The sequence below is a fragment of the Kogia breviceps genome, chromosome 12, assembly GCF_026419965.1.
Source record: "Kogia breviceps isolate mKogBre1 chromosome 12, mKogBre1 haplotype 1, whole genome shotgun sequence".
Classification (NCBI taxonomy): Eukaryota; Metazoa; Chordata; class Mammalia; order Artiodactyla; family Physeteridae; genus Kogia; species Kogia breviceps.
In genome coordinates, this window is record NC_081321.1 from 38964787 (window position 1) to 38981202 (window position 16416).

Below are 16416 nucleotides of genomic sequence, written 5' to 3' on the forward strand. Positions count from 1 at the left end.
ATCCATGTTATAGCATGTGTCAAAACTTCCTTCTTTAAGGCTGAATAATATTCCATTGTATATACATTACATTTTGTTTATTCATTCATCAATTGATGGACATTAGGGTTGCTTCCACCTTTTGGCTATTGTGAATGATGCTGCTATGAGCATGGGTGTACAATTATCTGAGTCCATACTTACCAACGGAATTTCTGGATCATATGGTCATTCTATTTAATGTTTTTAGTAATTTTTACATTCTTTTTTAAATTAAACAAAGCCATTATGATTTCATGGATTTTAACAAATTTTGTATGGTTCAATACATTGCAGTCAGTATTGTTTTCAATACTTACGTTGTACCATCAAATGAGAGCCCCTTCAACCTGACTTCTGTGTCCCTTTGATTTGACTTTAGTCTTTTATGTCTTCCTTGCTTTCTGGAATGAGAAAATACTTGGGCTGAACTTGTATATTTCCTGCTCCAGGCTTGGAATTAGTCATTTCTCTAAAATGTCCTGCTTCCTTTCAGTGAGAAATGATATTTAGCGACCACGATCAAGTGCTGGGGATACTACTGTTACATTGGTTCTAGGCATTTTCAGTGGACAAAGCTATAAAATGTTTTTTTTCTTTCATAATAGAGGATATATAACAAATTCATACTGATATTTACAATTGAGATGAGGATCATAGGGTTTTTATGTAACTTCTATGATTTTTATATTTGTATCTCTTTTATCCTACATTTTACTCATTCAACCAATAACCATTGTACATCTACTGCATCCCTTATATTTTGCTGTGTGCTGGGAGTGTACATTAAAAACTGACATTTGATCTAGTTGCCAAATTTTGGGGGGAGCCATACCGTGCAGCATGTGGGATCTTAGTTCCCCAACCAGGGGTTGAACCCATGCCCTCTGCAGTGGAAGTGTGGAGTCTTAACCACTGAACCACCAGGGAAGTCCCTCCACATTGTTTTTTATCTGAATGAGCAAGACCTTTTACTTTTGTGCATCAGATCTGTTTGCATTAGCTCTAGTTAAAACTACTGAGCAATTCTGAATTGGCTTTCAAATTAGTTGATCTTTTTTTTAAAAAAAAAGTTTATTTGGTTGCACCTGGTCTTAGTTGAGGCAGGTGGGCTCCTTAGTTGCCATTTGCCAGCTCCTTAGTTGTGGCATGTGAACTCTTTTTTAAAAAAAAAAATTTGTTTATTTATTTATTTGGCTGCGCCAGGTCTTAGTTGCGGTATGCAGGATCTTTAGTTGCCGCATGCAAACTCTTGGTTGCAGCATGTGGGATCTAGTTCCCTGACCAGGGCCCCCTGCATTTGGAGTGCAGAGTCTTAGCCACTGGGCCACCAGGGAAATCCCAGGCATAGTTGCAGCATGCATGTGGGAATCTAGTTCCCTGACCAGGGATCGAACCCAGGTTCCTGCATTGGGAGCGTAGAGTCTCATCCAGTGCACCACCAGGCAAGTTCCTCAAATTAGCTGATCTTGGCTTATTTCTTCTTCATTATCTCCATTAACTTACATTAAACTCAGATTCCAGTACTGCAATTCTATTACACCCCTTAGTTGGCAGTGCCAAGGAAAAAACAGATTAAATAGGTGGTTAATACCAAAAAAATCTTTTCATCATCACTGGGTATTATCCCAGAACAAGATAATGTGATGGCACAAAACAACTTGCTGTCCTTGGGTTCTTAGCCTTTTGGTCATTTGGACTGGCAGCTGAACTCTATTGTTGACAAAACCCCTTGGTCCAAAACTGTTTCATTCACTGTGTTGGTTGTTGATGCCTACTATTACTGTTAGAGTTTTGTTCTTTGAAGTTATTGGCCCATGTTAAAATAAGAATATCCTTGGTGAGCTAAAGTTTAGACATATATCTAACACATTAGAGTGAATAAGTGTATCAGGCTTTTCCAGTGTGATATTTAGCTGAAAATAAATTTGGAGAGAAGAAAGTAAAGAACTAGGTCTAGCATAGCAGGAAATTGCTTGGAGAACAGACTGCTTTTGAGAACCCAGGGCAGAGGAAGCATGATGGCACTAGACATTTGCCAAGGAGATGAGGGGCATGAAAATAAGCTTATAAGACCTGATAATGCATTTGGGATATTCACCATTTTATGTTAGCTGTATGAGACTCAGCAGTCAACCAGATTTTGGTCGTGCATTAGCAAATATCAATTCTCAAAGTACTAGCAATTTAAGTAACTATTATAATGGAGTCAAAACTTAAGAGTAGCATGGATGTTCTCCAACGGTAATCTTTACCGCCTTTTTTTTTAATCGATTTTTAAAATTAAAGTATGGTTGATTTACATCTAATAGTAATCTTTAGATATGCATGTTATATTTTATAAATAAGTTTTATAATATACTAAGATCATTTAAAATTAAAAACTAAATCATTGCACAGAATATGTATAAACCACAGTCAATAGTTAGTTATTCTTTCTTCTCAATCTACTGAATAGACGAAAATTTTCAGACACCCAGATAGAAAGCACAAGACTGAGCTCATTTAAGACAGGGAACACTTTATTCAAACCCATCAGAGAAATGGATAGCTTGGATCTATAACAAAGCGTCATGTTTTAAAGCATAGGTCAGTAATTGTACATGAGAGTATACACTGCTACATACAAATTAACTGATCAGACCACAACTTTTCAATGTTTAAAACAGAATAAGCTTCCCTGTAAAAGCAGCACCTTTGTGACATTTTAACTTTAGTATTCCTCTCCTTCTTCCTCTCCCTCTCCTTCAACAGAATCCACACCAACCTCCTCATAATCCTTCTCAAGGGCAGCCATGTCCTCACGGGCCTCAGAAAACTCTCCTTCCTCCATGCCCTCACCCACGTACCAGTGAACAAAGGCACGCTTGGCATACATCAGGTCAAACTTGTGGTCCAGGCGAGCCCAGGCCTCAGCGATGGCTGTGGTGTTGCTCAGCATGCACACAGCTCGCTGTACTTTGGCCAGGTCTCCACCAGGTACCACAGTGGGAGGCTGGTAATTAATGCCAACTTTGAAGCCAGTGGGGCACCAGTCCACAAACTGGATGGTACGCTTGGTCTTGATGGTGGCAATGGCAGCATTGACATCTTTGGGAACCACATCGCCACGGTACAACAGGCAGCAGGCCATGTATTTACCATGGCGAGGGTCGCATTTCACCATCTGGTTGGCTGGCTCAAAGCAAGCATTGGTGATCTCTGCTACAGAAAGCTGTTCATGGTAGGCTTTCTCAGCAGAGATGACAGGGGCATATGTGGCCAGAGGGAAGTGGATGCGAGGATAGGGCACCAGGTTGGTCTGGAATTCTGTCAGATCAACATTCAGGGCTCCATCAAATCGCAGGGAAGCAGTGATGGAGGACACAATTTGACCTATCAACCTATTCAGGTTAGTATATGTTGGGCGCTCAATATCAAGGTTTCTACGACAGATGTCATAGATGGCCTCATTGTCTACCATGAAGGCACAATCAGAGTGCTCCAGGGTGGTGTGGGTGGTGAGGATGGAGTTGTAGGGCTCAACTACAGCTGTGGAAACCTGAGGGGCTGGGTAAATGGAGAACTCCAGCTTGGACTTCTTGCCATAATCGACAGAGAGACGTTCCATCAGCAGGGAGGTGAACCCGGAACCAGTTCCCCCGCCAAAGCTGTGGAAAACCAAGAAGCCCTGAAGACCTGTGCACTGGTCAGCCTGTTACAAAAGAGGAATAGAAAAAAACATAGTTATTGCTCTTTGTGATACCATCACAGTAATCATAGTAAATATTTTCACTTTTCATATTAACTCCAAAGATTTAGGTTGTATTCTGACAAGAAACACTTTTAAAAATGTAGACCTTCCTTAAATTACTCAGCATTTCTTTATTAAAATATATTCATTAATATTTATAAAATGACATCAAATAATTCATATTTTAATTGAACTTTTAAAAAAACTTTAAAGGAATAATTAACCTCACTATTACATTTCAATTCTGTGTGGAAAAAAAAGAGCATATTTCAAACATCTCCCTTAGGTTCATTAATTTACTTTATTCTTGAGAATAAACATACCAGTTTCCGAATTCGGTCCAAGACGAGGTCAATGATCTCCTTGCCAATGGTGTAGTGACCTCGGGCATAGTTATTGGCAGCATCTTCCTTGCCTGTGATGAGCTGCTCAGGGTGGAAGAGCTGGCGGTAGGTGCCAGTGCGAACTTCATCTGGAAAAGGAAAACGAAGCAGCCACCCATCACTAACAACCTGCACAAGTCTGCTCGACCCCAGGGCATCATTGGAGCCCCCAGGATACACCTCCTGTTCTGGACCCCCGGGATCTCATTGGGATTTACTGAGGTCAACTCACCAATGACCGTGGGTTCCAGGTCTACAAACACTGCCCTGGGCACATGTTTGCCAGCGCCTGTCTCACTGAAGAAGGTGTTGAAGGAGTCATCTCCTCCCCCGATAGTCTTGTCACTTGGCATCTGGCCATCAGGCTGGATGCCGTGTTCCAGGCAGTAGAGCTCCCAGCAGGCATTGCCGATCTGGACACCAGCCTGGCCAACGTGGATGGAGATGCACTCACGCTGTGGGAAGGAACAGAAAAAAACTGTAAAATTAGTTATATTAGCATTTTCAGTTTTCAGTAAATTTCTAAAACTAAGTAATATAGAAGTATTCTTCAAATTTATTTGAGGTCATCTCCATAACACAATAGAAACAGTTAAGGAAAACCACCTGCTGTAAATGCTGCAGATGCGTGTGGTCTGAATAATAATGTTGCACTCTTTAGCACATGGTGCAAGCCCATTGTTCCAACAGCCATGCTTGAATAGAAGATTTCTCATATTTAAAAAATATTCGAAGCACAGAATTTGTAAAATGAAGTAAATTCAATCAGTAATTAACTGTAATCAATATTACTGCCTCCTTTCCCTTTAAATAAAGATGAGCATTTCTGCTAAATAGGACTTGGTATTCCAACATGGACATCTGTACTGCAGCTGAGGCTGGAAGCCACACCCTTTTGCAGTCTTTCTGCAGAATCCATCAGTACTAGAGGGTTAGAAGCTAAACAAGGAATGCCTCCTGCATTGCTGCCTTGCTGCATTTGCTGTGCCTGGTGCCAGGCTGTACTGTCTGCTACATTATTTAACAGAGCAAGCTCTATTTCCAGCAACTGCCTACATGATCTCATTGTGCTATTCTGCCAGTTTTCCTCCTCTGACCCAGCCTGGGACCATATGCCTACATTGAAATGAATTAATGAAGATGCACTAGAACAAAAGACAGCTGCACAAGAGTATCTCTTCTTTGTCTGCAGCATTTTCATTACTTATAAAAAAAAAAAGTTTTCCCAGAATCTTCTCCACTGCAAAAAACTGAAAAATTATTAGTATCTTTAAAACAACAGTTCCTTAATTACAAATAGCACATGAGAAGCTACCAAACAAGGAATAAAAGGCCAGTGAAAGGATAATGAAATATTATTTAAAACAACAAAATAGTATTTTCATCCTGAGATTCTGTAACCACCACAGAGTACAGAATATTCATACTCATTACATTCAACAGAGAGTGTCTTCTCTATGGCTTCTATGGCTACAGCTTCCTTTGTCTATCCGTTGTCTATTCCCTGACAAATGGGGGCGGGGTGGGGGGGAGGGAAGGGCGTTTCCCTGGGTCCTCCGCAATACAGCACCCTGGCTCACAAAATCGGCTTTCTCTCTCGCTGAACGTGCGGCCAAGACGGACACACACGAGTCGGTCAGGGCTGGGCGGCCCCACACCAGACATTAAAGGGCTTGTCAAGTGAATTGTGATTTTGCTCCTCAAGAAAAAAAAATTTCATCTAAGTTTTAACAGTGAATGAAAAACCTTTTAACGCTTACGGTTCTGCAAAGATGAAAGGCTTATTAGAAGTCTTCTCCTGACAGAGGAGGCTTTAGTGAGGGCGAACCCCGCCCTGTGGTTCCAAGGCCAGGGAAGCAAGAAACAAACAACTCCGCCCCTGCGCCGCCTTGACGCCGGCTGCCACGGGTTCCAACAGAAACTAACCATTTTCCCCGTTAATACATGGGTATCTTTCTAAAACGTCAACGAACTGGCGAGGGATCTTTTCATATTAACTCGAAACTCCGCTTTGTCCCTTTCCTTCTCTCCCCCTCTTCTTCCCAGCAACACCCACCGACCCCCGACTTTTTGGTCGACTCCTCCTCTCCCTGTCCCTGGGGAACAACGCGGGGAAGGGCTCTTCGAGTCACACGAGTACCGTGCGCACACAGAGGGGCCGAGCAGGCGACGCCAATATCGCCTTCCCTGCCCCAGAGCCTTTCATCACCGACAGATGAGCTGCTTGCTGCAACGCAGGGCTCGGATAACAAAAACTCCCTCCGCGCCGCCTTTGTTCTCCCTCACTGTTCCGCTGCGCCCTGGACGCGGTTCTGGCTGGGCTCCTGCACCCCGCACTGCGGCGGCGGCCGGGCTCAAGGATTTGGGGCAAATCTCAACCTCGCAAATAAAGCGTAAAGCTACACTGATCCAAACGAGTTGTAAAGGAAGAAGGGCTTAAGATTTTCCAGGTAGACCCTGGGAGGCTGACCCCACCCAACGGTCACAAAGAGCCGGAGAAAACATTCTTACCATAGTTGCTGTTTTGTGGCAGCCGAGCAGATGGCGGAGAGGAGGAGGAGAGGTTGTTGCTTCTTACAGCGCGACTCTTAGGCGGTCGATGTAAGAGAACCTGCGGCACATGGGCGGATGCGGCTCCCTATATACAACTCGGTCACCATGGGGATGGGCTGGGGCCTTTTCCTGTTGGTCCAGACCCCTCAATCTGCCCAGAGAAGCCACGACAGAAGAGTGGTGATTGGTGCAAGCGACATGGGATGAGGTAATCTCTCACCCACCCCTTTTTCCCTAGCATCCATAGACTGCATCCTTCAGACAAAGAGACCGTGCAAAAACAGGCAGACGAACATCCATTATGGGGTGGGGTTGCGAAGGGGTGAGGGGAGGGAAGAAAGAGAACTGGAGTTGGATGATTTTATGTTGTTTAAACCTCAAACTACAGTTAAAATTACCAATGTAAGAGTTTTTTTCCCCAACATGTAATCGCAGAATTTGAGATGAGATATTTAATGGAAAATTATTCCCAGCCCCTCCCTCCCCTCAAAGTATACTAAACTGCATTCGGTGAGGATTCAACATCACTAATTGCTTTAAAAATGAAGTAGAAGAGAAGATGGGAATGTTGCTTAAAATGGCTTGGGTAAATGTAATTTTTTTTAATTTAAAAAAGATTCAATAATAGGACCATCCAAAATGGTTTCTCAGGTTCAAGTAATTTATTTTCAGACCTTCTTTTGCAACCCTCTCCCTAATAGTTAAACAATAACAGAAGATGGAAAGAATAATCATACTAAATATGGAAGCACACACGTAGTTCTAGAATGAAGATTATTAAGAGCTAATGAACATACCATACTTAGTCTTCTAGAAATATTCCTTTACCATAAGTCTATATAATATATTTTATGTAGTGTATTGTTCCTTAAAATGAATCATCTTTCCTAATACAAAATTGAGAAAAGAGAAAGAACTGAGTTCAGAAGCTAGTACTACCTGTGCATGCAGTTATATTCTGCATTGTTCTCTCTTCCGGAAAGAAAATTAAAAAGGAGAGCTGTATAGTGTAAAAAAGAAAACCATTTTGTAATATTGTCTCCTTCCACAGACGACTGTGTAGATGTCAGCTCAATAACTGCATTTCTTTTTTATGTAGGTCTTATGTGAATTCAGTAAATTCTCCTCCAAGATTGGGTTTTTAACTGTGGGAATTGTAGCCAGCCTCATACTGTTGCTATTCAACTAGAGACTGGTGGTTGCTCAATTGCCTCTTGGGACAAAAGGCTTTGCTTTCAGCCCTAGGAAATGGATTGCAGTAACATTCTTTTGCTATTTAGAAAGGTTCCATTACCAACAAGGATGTGGTATGCAGAATATGACTCTGACTGGGTACCATTTGACGTTGCTAATGAAATTTCATAGGTAAAGAAGTTTGTTATTGCCACCGAAGTTGAAAATTTGTATTTTGGTGGATAATTTTTCCTTTTGGTTTTTAGCAACAGATTTTCAGCGTCTGCAGCACCATTTATAGTGCTCTGCAGAGCTCATTCATTCCTGCTGGGCTGGCAGGCAGTGCTTGGGCGTGGGAGGGAGGGACTTGAGACAGCTGCTGCAGGTTGTGGTGTGACAGTGGCGACCATGGATTTTTCTAGCCTGCCAGCCACAGCTCTGGTTTACTTGTTCAAGAGGTAGTCATCCCTAGAAAAAAATGAGACCCGACACGCAAATAATTTTACCTACTTCTTGCATATTTTACAGGAAAAATAATCTTCATTATCTTGTCTCTATCCCTTTAGCAAATAAAAGTATATTTCAGTAAAGAGACAGAAGGGTTAAGGATGACTTGAATACTTTTTACTGAACCAGGAAATACACTTAACAAAAGTAAGAATTAAATGGCATAGGGAAGTATAAGGATTAATAAGTAGCTCATTGAAAATACTTCTTTCAAAAGTTTAATAAAGAAATAAATTACATACAACTGGACGACGGTAAAGTGTACAGATCTCCTTTTTTGGAGTAAGAGGCACAGTCTTAAATTTTATTTTCTTTACAATATGAAAACAATATGTCATTTCTCCAATAGTCTCAGTTCTTTATTGCAGTTTACAGAGGATTAAATAAAAGAGAGGAGGGTTCATGCAATTGATTCTTTGTAATTCTATCTCAGAAGCATTCATGAAAATTAGGATTTTTTTCCCTCCCCTTGGACATAAGTAACAATAAGATCTAGGTCAGAAATAGACTATGTGAGCACTGTTAATCTTAAATATATAAATGGGAGAGGAGGGGAAATAATAATCTATTCTTTTTGTTCCTGATTATCTGACTTAATAGCATACAAGCTATGGGAAGCAAAAAAAATATTTTTACTAGATCATTTTTTTAAAAAATTTATTTATTTTTGGCTACGTTGGGTCTTCGTTGCTGTGTGTGGGCTTTCTCTAGTTGCAGCGAGCAGCGGTTACTTTTCATTGAGGTGCAAAGGCTTCTCATTGCAGTGGCTTCTCTTGTTGCAGAGCACAGGCTATAGGCGGGTGAGCTTCAGTAGTAGTGGCTTGCGGGCTCTAGAGCGCAGGCTCAGTAGTTGTGGCGCACGGGCTTAGTTGCTCTGTGGCCTGTGGGATCTTCCCAGACCAGGGATCGAACCTGTGTCCCCTGTATTGGCAGGCGGATTCTTAACCACTGCACCACCAGGGAAGTCCTACTAGATCATTTTTTTATATTTACTGCCAGATTCTTTAACTTACATCAGTATACATGTATAAATATTCTACTAATGTGTTCTTTCTTGTCCACAGTAAAATTAGGATAAAACATTTTTTCTTTCATAATATTTGTGGAATTTAAATTATTTATTTGGGTGTCTACATCTCCTCTCCATTAAAATGTGAATCCTAGTCACAGATTGCCTAGCATATGGTAGACATCATATACATGTCTGTTGAATTAAATGAATGATTTCTGTCTGTGCATATTTTCATAACTATTATCGTGGTTAATAATTTAAAGGTATTTATTAAAGTATTTTACCTTGCTTATTCAATAAGCATTTACTTGCTGTCTGCAATAAGCCCTGGACCATCCAGTGTAGCATGGAGAATTCAGAGGTAGTAACATGGTCTCTTTTCTCTAGAATCTTCTGGTCCAATCGAAGAAATAAAACAAGTACAAGTACATAGTTTTGAGAATGGCATGTGTTCCTGTGTGTGTATGGGGAGGAGCCTTGTAGAATCCATTGCATGACCCCAGGTATCATAACTTATGTAGGAAACAAGGGAGTAGTCTAACAATTTTTCTACTTCTTCACCTCCTATTTATCCCTAAATACATTTCAGTCTGGATTCTGCTCCTACCACTTCTTGAAACCAAATGCCCTCTCCATTTGTTGCTAAATCCATTGGACACTTTTTGGTTCTTGTTGACCTGTGATAAGCTTTGTCACAGTTGACTGTTACCTCTTTCTTGAGATGCTTTGTGCCCTTGGCTTCAAAAATTCTCTATTTTCTGTGTTTCCCTCCTACTTTTTTTGTTTCTCCTCAGTTTCTGCTTGTTCTTCCTCTTCTCCTAATCTTTAAATGTTGGAGTTCCTCAAGGTTCGGTCCTAGACTTTTTCCTAATTTTATTCTATGGATCTTGCCCTAGTGTCTGGTAAGTGTGTTCATTCCCAATGCTGCATATGCTTTCTATACGCCGATGGCTCCTTGACATCTTCTTTTTTTAAACATCTTTATTGGAGTATAATTGCTTTACAATGTTGTGTTAGTTTCTGCTGTATAACAAAGTGAATCAGCTATATGTATACATGTATCCCCATATCCCCTCCCTCTTGCGTCTCCCTTCCACCCTCCCTATCCCACCCTTCTAGGTGGTCACAAAGCACGGAGCTGATCTCCCTGTGCCATGCAGCTGCTTCCCACTAGCTATCTATTTTACATTTGGTAGTGTATATATGTCGTTCCAGCTTACCCTTCCCTCTCCCATGTCCTCAAGTCCATTCTCTACGTCTGCATCTTTATTCCTGTCTTGCTTGACATCTTTTAGATCCAGACCTTATAGTAAACTTCCAGTCTCTGGCTGGGTTTCTCACATGTATCCCAAATTGAACTACTTATCGTCTCACAAATATGCACCTCCTACAAGTTTCTCTTGCTCAGTAAATAGACCAGCACACATCTGGTTTCTCAAATCAGAAAAAAGAATTACTCTTGATATCTCCATCTCCTTTTCTGAACACCATAGAATTATTAAGTCCTGTCAAGTCTACCTCCTAAATATCTCTCAAATATTATTCTTTTCTCTTCATCTCTATTGCCTCCACTCTAATAAGTACATCATCCCTTGCCTGGAAAAACCTCAGTGCCCTTCTAGATTTCTTCTACATTCACTCACTCTTACCCCTGTCCAGTTCAGGCTCCATACAACAGCTGGAGTGACCTTATTGTAATACATATCACTGATCATGTCCTAATACAGTTATAATATGTTAATTTTAACAGTATAAACTCATGAGTTCATAAAGTTATCCCCACAAAGCAAAAGAACATTTTTAAAAAGATAAAAGTGAATTAAAAATAATCATCTGATACCATTGCACCATTGGAAATAACTAGGGCACCAACTGCATATTCTATACACTGGCAATCATATAATCAAATAAAGAATTGAGCATTTGTCCTGCATTTCCTGTACAAATTGTATTTCAAGGTGACCAAATGGCCCTAGTTAACCAGAGAAAATCATTCTTTACAGAGTAATGCCAGCTTGTAAATGTGGAAGTAATAATAGAGTTAGAAAAATCACCCTTTATATCCTCTAATGAAATAATTTATGAAGGCAACGATTATCAGTGGATGAAAACTCAGATAAAATATTGATGGGGAATGTTTTAATGGAAGGATAGGTTGTTGCCATCTGAACTCACTAGTCAATCATAGCATCACTAAAAGTGGGACAATCACACCCTGTGAACCTAAGATGTGGTCCAGTAAGAAGTACACAGCATCACCTATGAAGTGATCTAGCAGAAACAGTTGTGCTGAATCTAATTAAGCCTTTAGAGCCAACTTCCGTTTAGTCTGACAACTTCAACTTCCGTGAAGTCAGATGACATCACGAGGAGGAAGACAGACAACTGCAGAGTGTAGGACATTCTACAGCACAAATTTTCTTGTTTCTGCAACAAGTCAATGGTGGGATGGGTGGAAAAGGTGGGAAAGGGGGACAGCTCTAGGTTAGAAGAGATTTTGGAGACTAACTACTAAATATAACAGCAGATGTTGTTTGGATCCTGATTCAAACAAACCAATGTAAAACATTTTGAAGATAACAAGGGAAATTTGAATATGGACTAGTTATTAGATAATACCAATAAATTATTATTAATTTTATTAAGTTTGATAATGGTAGTGTGGATATGTAAGAAAATTTCCATAATTTTTAGAGGTGCATGCGTAAGTGGTAGCTTAAATGAAATAAGGTCTAAGATTTGCTTTAAAATAACTTCAGCAAAGAAAAAGGGAGATGATAGATAAAAGATTGTGGCAAAAATCTTGATAGTTGTTGAGTTTTAATAATGAGTATATGGAGTTCATTATACTTTTTTCTCTATTTCTGAGTATGTTTGAAATTTTCTTAATAAAATTTTAAAGGATATAAACAAAGAAATTGTGAATGCTGAAGACAAATTTTATCTACTTCATAATTTATTCTGTACTGCCTTAAGTGGAAAGTTATAGAAATTTAAGAGGGAGGAAAAAGTCTTTATATTATGATCTATGGTGTATCGTGAAAACCTTTATTGGGAATGGTGGCTTTTAACTGAATGGGTTGGGAGTAGAGTGAGTACTTTATTATTTTATTTTATTTTAAAACTTTATTTTATTTGTTTATTTTTGGCCGTGTTGAGTCTTCGTTGCTGCGCACGGGCTTTCTCTAGTTGCGGTGAGTGGGGGCTACTCTTCGTTGAGGTGTGTGGGCTTCTCATTGCGGTGGCTCCTCTTGCTGCGGAGCACGGGCTCTAGGTGTGTGGGCTTCAGTAGTTGTGGCATGCCGGCTCAGTAGTTGTGGCTCGTGGGCTCTAGAGCGCAGGCTCAGTAGTTGTGGTGCACGGGCTTAGTTGCTCCACGGCATGTGGGATCTTCCCGGCCCAGGGCTCAAACACGTGTCCCCTGCATTGGCAGGTGGATTCTTAACCACTGCACCACTAGGGAAGCCCAGAGTGAATACTTTAAATAGGGAAAATAATATTAGCAAAGACAAAATATGATGATGATATGGTGCCTGTATAAGGGAGGGCAAAGAAATTGACTTGATTAGGGCATGCAAGAGAATTGTGGGTGATGTGTTCTATGAGAAGAGTGGAGCATTTTGAACCCAGAAGGAGTTTGGGCTGAGTTCACACACGTAGACAGTGTGAAGCCTTTATATTCTTATAGAAAAGAGTGGAGGGAAAGGAACAGCATTTTTGTAAAATTAATCTGACAGGTAAGTGGAGTAGGGAAAGAGACTGTGGATAAGTGGATCAGTAAGGAGCTTATGGTAATAATCTGAGCAGAAGGTGTCAAACCATTGTAATTACAGTAGGAATGGGTAGAAGGTACTAATAGAAGAGACCATCCAAAGGAAGATCCCACTGGTGATTGGTTGGACATGAGGTAAAAAGGAAAGAGTCAAAATTAACCCTTAAAGTTTGGAGCCTGGAGAACTAAGAGAATGAAATGGTAGTGCTGCTTTTTACAGAAATAGGGAAGTTGAGAAGGGATACATGTCTAAGCAGGATACATGCGTTTGTGTGTGTTTTGGGGAGGGTGTTAAGGGCAGGACCCATCAGTCAATGTGATCTTACAAGTTGAATGTTATACTGTGGATTGAATGGAGAAGTCGTAGAGGCCACTGGGAATCTGAGATTAGCACTGCTCAGAGAGAGGTCAGCATCAGAGGTGTGACAATGTATATTTGGAACCTAATGACAACAGCATTATGTGCCAGTGGTGTGGTATAAGAATAGAATTCTCCAAGTGTAACCCAGAATTTCAAGTTATGCTGTTGAATGGGCAACACAGGTACAGCTATGTTCACCAAGTGAAAAGCCTTTCTTTCTTTTTTATTCTTTATTTTGAAAACTTTTTATGGAAGGATAACATACGTACATAAATTTTCACCAATCATAAATGTACAGTTTTGCAAACTTATGATTACTAGTGTAACCAGTATGCAGATCAAGTAACAGAACTATCTGAGAGGCCTCCCTCTGGTTCCCCTACCCTGTCACTATCTACTCTCAGTAATCCCCACTGACTTTTAGCACAGTGGATTTGTTTTGCCTGTTTTTGAAGTTTATATAAGTGGAATATACTCTTTTATATGTGGGTTCTTTTATTCAATGTTATGTTTGTGAAATTTACTCATACCATTAAATGCAATTGTAAATTGTTCTCATTTCTATGTAGTACCCCATTGTATGAATATACTATAATTTATTTATCTATTTCCCTATGTTAATGGATATCTGCATTGTTTCTTGCTATTATAAATGGCATTGCTATTAGCATTCTTATACATGTGTTTGGGTGACTATATTTACAAATTTCTGCTGTTTGCATTTCTGCTGCTAGGAATTTCAATTTCTAGGACTGGAACTGTAGAGTAATAAGGCATGTATATGTTCAGTTTAGTAGAAAAAAATGTGAATTTTTCCAGAGTGGTTGTGGTTATGTACACTCCCACAAGTAGTATGGGAGAATTCTGGTTATTCCTCATCCTCCTTCACTGTAGCCATTAGGAGAGTTTATAGTATATCTATCACATTGTGACTTAAATTTTTAAAAAATATTTATTTATTTATTGTTTGGTTGCATTGGGTCTTAGTTGCAGCACACGGGCTCTTCGTCACAGGGCATGGGCTTCTCTCTAGTTGTGGTGCATGGGCTTAGTTGCCCCACAGCATGTGGGATCTTAGTTCCCCAACCAGGGATCGAACTGGAGTCCCCTGCGTTGCAAGATGTATTCTCAACCACTGGACCACCAGGGAAGTCCTGTGACTAATTTTTAACTAATGAGGTTGACACCTTTTCATTTATTTATTTATTTGTTTATCTGGATATCCTCTTTGCTGAAATGCCTGTTCAAGTCTTTCTCATGTTTTCTCATGGGTTGCCTGTTTTTACCAATCTTAAGCATTGGTAGGAATACATTATATATTATGAATAAGAGTCCTTTGTTGGATTTACAGATTGAAAAAAAATCTTTTCCCACTCTGTACCTTGTCTTTTCACTCTCTTAATGATGTCATTTGATGAGCAGATGTTCTTAATTTTAATGTAATTCAATTTACCATTTTTTCTTTATTGTTAGCATTTTTTGAGTTATAATTAAGAAATCTTTGCCTACCCACAAGGTCTTTTTTTTTTTTTTTTTTTGTGGTACGCGGGCCTCTCACCGCTGTGGCCTCTCCCGTTGCGGAGCACAGGCTCCGGAAGCGCAGGCTCAGCGGCCATGGCTCACGGGCCCAGCCGCTCCGCGGCATGTGGGATCCTCCCGGACCTGGGCACGAACCCGTGTCCCCTGCATCGGCAGGAGGATTCTCAACCACTGCGCCACCAGGGAAGCCCCACAAGGTCATTAACATACTCTCCTGAAGGATTTATTGTTCAACCTTTTATATAGTTCCACAATACACATGGAAATTGATATTTTTATGTGTGTATGGTGCAATGTAGGGATTAAGATTTATTTTTTTCTCCATGTGGATATACGGTTGACCCAGCACTATTTATGTAGAAGACCATCTTTTTCCCACTGGGCTGCAGTGACACCTTTGTCATAAATCAAGGTACCATATATATATGGAAAGCCTCCTTTCTTTCTAGCTCATATGTATTCCAACTTAATCATTTTCTAAATTATTAAAATCTTTTTTTAACTCATATGGATGAACAACCCTATAGGCTTCACATGTTTATTCATTTGTTTTCTTCCTGGAAACATATTAATTGCCTTCTAAGGTGCTTATATTGGGCCAAGCATAGTCTAGGGTATTAACAGGTGCTTGTTTGGCTAAGATTTAACTGGACATAATGCATTCTGATAAGTCCCAAGGAAGAGGCATGGCATGATCCTGTGCAAAGAGATATGTATTACTTATAATCTCCAGGTCTTTGGGGGTGGTGTGGTGTAGAGGATGCAGGACGGCTTCCTGGAAGAGGTGATACTTGGGGCTGTCTTGAAAAATGAATAGGAGTAGTAGGTACAAATGCGGAGGAGAGTCCACATGCAAATACACAGACAACTGGGTGGGTTTCAGAAACTGGAAGTGGTTTGTTATTGTTTGTTACATAAAGTATAAGGGGACTGGGGAGTACTAGTCTGGAGGATTATGCAAAGTATTGATTATGAAAGGACCTTATTCCAAACTCAATGAGAGCCATTAAAGGAAAGGAAAAATGAACTTTGCATTTCAGCAAGATCCTGACTGCTCTGTGCAGAGAGAATAGATAGAACAAAGTTGGGGTTGGAGGAACACGAGGCAGGGAGGCTGGTTAGAAGATGGCTGGTTAGTTGATGATAACACTGATTTAAGGAAGTGGTAGTGGCAATGGAAAACAGTGGATATATTTGGGAAATATATGGAAGGTTGAATCTAGAGGAGCTGGTGATATGTAGGAATGAGGAACAGCAAGGAATGAAGGATGGGGCTACTGCCTCCAGAGCCAGGCAGCCTTGGGCTTAATTCTCCTTTTTGTCATAATTTAGACCAGATTAGAAAGACCATTATGAATTTAAAGA

At 40.3% G+C, this 16416-nt stretch overlaps 1 protein-coding gene across 1 annotated transcript; it reads right to left on the reverse strand.

Moving 5' to 3' along the window:
- Nucleotides 1–2519: 2519 nt before the first annotated feature.
- On the reverse strand, nt 2520–6902 carry TUBA1A (tubulin alpha 1a). Its single transcript, XM_059080629.2, has 4 exons — nt 6646–6902; nt 4367–4589; nt 4075–4223; nt 2520–3712 (listed from the first exon to the last, which is right to left on the reverse strand). Exons 1-4 carry the CDS (start codon nt 6646–6648, stop codon nt 2732–2734), a joined length of 1356 nt encoding a protein of 451 aa, XP_058936612.1. The 5' UTR covers nt 6649–6902; the 3' UTR covers nt 2520–2731.
- Between the last annotated feature and the right edge of the window lie 9514 nt (nt 6903–16416).

Excerpts from the sequence above, each read along its gene's own strand:
- TUBA1A (XM_059080629.2), bottom strand. Across the intron at positions 4,224-4,366 it reads CCTGGAACCCACGGTCATTG|ATGAAGTTCGCACTGGCACC; the intron begins GTGAGTTGACCT and ends TTCCTTTTCCAG. Across the intron at positions 3,713-4,074 it reads TGGACCGAATTCGGAAACTG|GCTGACCAGTGCACAGGTCT; the intron begins GTATGTTTATTC and ends CTTTTGTAACAG.